This window comes from Pteropus vampyrus, unplaced genomic scaffold (genome assembly GCF_000151845.1).
Source record: "Pteropus vampyrus isolate Shadow unplaced genomic scaffold, Pvam_2.0 Scaffold12, whole genome shotgun sequence".
Taxonomy (NCBI): domain Eukaryota; kingdom Metazoa; phylum Chordata; class Mammalia; order Chiroptera; family Pteropodidae; genus Pteropus; species Pteropus vampyrus.
The window spans coordinates 10,351,416-10,355,911 of NW_011888793.1; the positions used below are offsets into that span (position 1 = coordinate 10,351,416).

Genomic DNA, 4,496 nt, shown 5'->3' on the forward strand with positions numbered 1-4,496 from the left:
AGTTAATATGTAAAAATTACTATTTTCTAAATACAGAGAAGTTTAGAATAAATTTAAAAACCAAAGAGCAGAAGAATAAATATTGAATCATTCATAGACTAATTCTAACTTCACATTTATGCTCAGTGAAGAAGAAAGACAGGTACTAGTTTCAATTTAGTGAAAGCAGTTGAACTATTTTATCTTTTAAACAAAAATTTTCTGTTGTTTTTATTTACATTATATGGTTTATTCTTATAATATTTCAACTCAAATTCCTATGGAGATATGTTTGCACTTTATTTCTCTTCTTCAGGTTTATGGCAATCACGTCTGAGTTTAAATTTACTTTTTTAACTTACTTTTCCAAAATTATTCTGAGAGCTCAGAGCTTTTAGGATTTGTGCTGTGAATGTGTATGAGGTTTTTATTATGAGATTAGAAGAGATTTGCTGCTTTAACAATTATTTACCGTCACAATTTATTTTATGCTGCTCCATTGTATTGTTTGTCAATATTTAGAGCGGGTAAATTTAAATGGTTGCATTTCTTTTCTTTCTAAGTTAAATATTTCTACACTCAATTTAGATGTTTTCTTTACGAATAATACTATGCTCTTGTACCATTTTCCCAGACCCATGAAAAAATAATTTTAAAAAATATAACATGTGTGATTAGAATTGAAAAACAATTGTGCAGAAGGAAAAAACTGTTTCTACTCTTTAGGGTATGCAAATTAAACTGACAAAAAACAGACTAACGGAAGACATGGCTTACTTTTTATCCACACAGAAGCTTCACAGAAAAGAAGTGAATATCCAAAGAAGTGGTTAGGGGTGAGAGCTTGTATACCATAGAACAAAGGGTTGTAAATTGTGGAGAAATGACTAGACAAAGAAAAAGGGCTTGGACTTCTGGGGGCAATAAATTGTGGGAAGGTAAATAAGTATATGAGAGAAATTAATGGCAGATAAGTGTTATTCAATAAGGTTTGCTATGCAGTCATTTCTGTGTCAACTTCCATCTCCTGTGATAAAGGTGAAATTTGTGTCCTGGTTTTAGGCAGATATGGGGAGGGCAGAGAGATCTTTTTTGTTTCTCAATTGCTTTCAGCTCAAAATAATTCTTTTGCCAAAATGACATATTTTGTCGTGGCAAATTTGGATCCCTTTCACAATCAAACATAACCTTAATAACATAAAATACAGGGCACTTCTCCTATCTGGAATATCAGGGATACACAGCCCAAATTACAAATGAATATAGATAGACTCAATGTCTGAATTAATGAGATAACCAGAAAAACATAGCCAGTATCACTCCCATTCTTCTTTGGGTGAATACTTGAGCTCTTCTGTTCTTAAGCAAGCTCTGAGCAGAGGCCTGAAAGTAAAAATATCCATGCTGACTATTCCGTGGTGTGATGCACCGGGGTTACTACTGATCCCTTAAGGACTGTTACATCATGTTAGAGAACTCTAGACTTAAAATGAGAGTCAGTGAGCAATAGCAGAAAGAGCTCTGAACTCGATGTTAGACAACCTGATTTCAGTTCAAATTGTGCTGTCAATTAATAGTCTGATTACAGGCAAACCACTTCACATTGCTGGGCTTGTTTTTTCATCAATATTATAATAGGATCAGACAATGATCTTTAAGAACTCTTCTAGTTCTATGTAAAAGCAGCTGTAAAATTTGTCTTCATGGGCCAGTAACTTCATCCCAATGCAACGTTTTCATTTCTCCAAGGATTAAAATATTCCATCCCCTCCAATATAAGTTCCTTGAGCACAGTAATGCAAAGTCTTTCAGGAGATGACAAAATGGTAGAGAGAGTCCAGTGTATCACACTCAGATGTCAAAATCCACTGACACTATGTCACTTTACAAATTAATCAAGAAATTGACAATGTGAATATAAATTTATAGAAATTTATCAATAAGACAATTTACATAATACATATCTTTTACATATTGGTTAGAATCCAAATAGTCTAAAAAATTAAAATATATTTATGAGGGATTCATTAAAATAGCTTTTCCCTTTCTAACTAAATTTAAGGCTTTGCTCTAATCATTTTCTTGTATGACAGCATAGACATAACTCAAAATGCCATTTGTTCAAGGAAATATAGAGGAGTAATTCTCGAACTGTAACGTGTACACAGATCATGCAGTTTCTGACTTAGTAGATTTAAAGTTGGGCCTGAGGTTCTGCATTTCTAACAAGTTTCCAAGTGATGCCCATGCTGCTAGTCTATGCACTATACTTGCAGAAGGAAAGATAGGCTGCCGGCCCCTGTGGAGCACTGGTTCTCAATCCTGGGAGCACATAAGAAACACAGGAAAACAAGAAAATACTGGAGCCTGGATCTTATCTCCAAACATACAAACTTTATAGGATTTTAAAAAGCTTTCTAGGTGATACTAATGTGCCATAGAGATAATGACAAGAATCAAATTTAAAAAGCAGGGACTAACTTGGTGTAATGAAAGAATAAAATTAATACAATTACTTAAGAGTGAGCATTCCTGAACAATAATGATTTTATAGTTGAGCCTAAATTTTTCTCCACAAGTCCTATCTGCTAATTGACAAGTAATACAGTTTGAAAATAAGCAAATATCTGTAGATGAGCCTCAACTTTTAATCAAATCCCTTCCCTCTCCTTTGCATTAAGCTGTGGTTGCAGAGATGCAAAGCATCTTACACAACCAATTTCTATTTCTTCCTAGAGAGTCCTAGACAGCAGGAGAGAAAAGGGCGATCAGAGTATTGCAAAAGCTCCAGCACCCTAATGCTCGTTTCCCCCCAATCTTTCCCCCTGCTTGTGAAATCTTTTGTCCTACCAGTTGATGTTGCCACTTCACTGCCATCTTCATTTATCTCAAAGAAAACTTGTTGCATGACTTGGGAAACATATACCTCAGATGAATCTGTTGGAAAATATGAAAGTATATTTAAGGGTTAAAATTCAAAGCCATTGCTTATTAGGTCTCAGGTTAATTTCATTTTCAAATGAACAAAGAAAAGGGAAAAAAAAACTTCAAGCTGGTTAATTTGCTAGATAGAGATAAAGGTGTTTTAAGTTTAACTTTTGTGGACTTAGTAGAGTCACAAACAGGGAGATCGAGCTTAGTTCAGATATAAAAGGTAAAGATAGAAGGGTATAAGCCTGAAATCGGGTATCCCACTAAGTGAAATATTTGAATGGACAGAAGTTTTTGCCCGCCGTGGTCATGGTCTACAGACAGGATGAAGGAGGCTTTATAGATTTGAATTAATCCCACCTTATGTATTCAACCTCAAAGCTGACTTGCCTTTTAAATTCTGTATTCAGTTTTGATCTGGATTTAAAACAAAATTTGCTTGCCTTCAAGACTGGTGAGGCCATGAAAGTCTAAAGAGCTTTTGTGGTATCTGTTACAAAATCACTTCAGAGCTATGCTTTAAAACCTGTCAAATTTTTCAGTGTAAGATAGGGTCTTACAACATTCTGTTCTAGTGTGGATACAGGCTGGGAGAGAATGCCTCTCTTCTCCCCTTGGTGGAACTGATGTATATATGTGAGGCATTTCTGATTTAGTGACCTGCGAGGATAGTCTCCTTGAGAAGGGGGAAGTGAAACCATAAGTTTGAAGCCATCAGCCATCTCTGTTCTGTCAAGACCAGATAAATCTGACAATGTTCTTCAGAGAAATAACTGAAACAAGGTCGTTCATTCATTGATGACAAGAGAGTGGAGGAGAGGAAGATGTGTCTTGAAACTTTAAGAGGAAGGAGGAAAAGTAACTTTGTCTCTCTTGAGAGAGAAAGCTGATATGATGCTGGTAGATGCCACCAAAACCACAAAATTAAAAAAAAAGAAAATTATGAAAAAATAATTTAGTAAAGAGGAATCAGCTCTGATAGCTTACTGAAAAGTAAATCCCCTCAGGCAAGATAGAGAAAAGTCATCAAAGGGATATTTGCATAGAAAATGAATCCCCACTCCACTAAACATAAACTCCAAATTGCTTATGGTGATTCTGTCTGGACCCTCAGTATATTTTATCCTCATCTCTCACTCTCCTGTCCTTATCCAGAAGCTCAGGCTACAAAGTCAAACACCAAAGCCATAACCCTAGCTCTCCCTCTGCCTAGAACTCCTTCCCCAGATTTTCCCCTGATTGTCTCCCTTGTTATTCAGATTTCAGAAAAAAGGCAACTCCCAAAAATAAGTTTCCCTCACCACCCTGTCTAATTTTGACACATAAAATGGAGAAAAGGGGACATCCACTCACTGTGTGGATTAACTGAAGTACGGGAGATTGGTCTTTCAAGATTAGCCAAAAAAACACCTTCTTTCTCCAGGATTGCTTTGAATAAGACAAAATTCACACAAAAAGCACAGGGTAGGTGACCTGGGGGCCCATACTGCCGAGAGCAAAGACAAAAAAGCATGTTGGGGATTAGTGGAAAATTGGACCCAGTTTCACAATAGCACAAGACCAAGTTACTCTCTGGCTGTTAGAAT

General features: G+C 35.9%; 1 protein-coding gene across 1 annotated transcript in view; it reads right to left on the reverse strand.

The window, feature by feature from the left end:
• Window positions 1–4,496, reverse strand: part of SERPINI2 (serpin family I member 2) — a 23,495-nt gene that overhangs the window by 5,363 nt on the left and 13,636 nt on the right. The window contains exon 6 of the mRNA XM_011380002.1: window positions 2,830–2,916. Coding sequence (XP_011378304.1) covers window positions 2,830–2,916 — 87 coding nt within the window. The remainder of the gene's footprint in view (window positions 1–2,829; window positions 2,917–4,496) is intronic.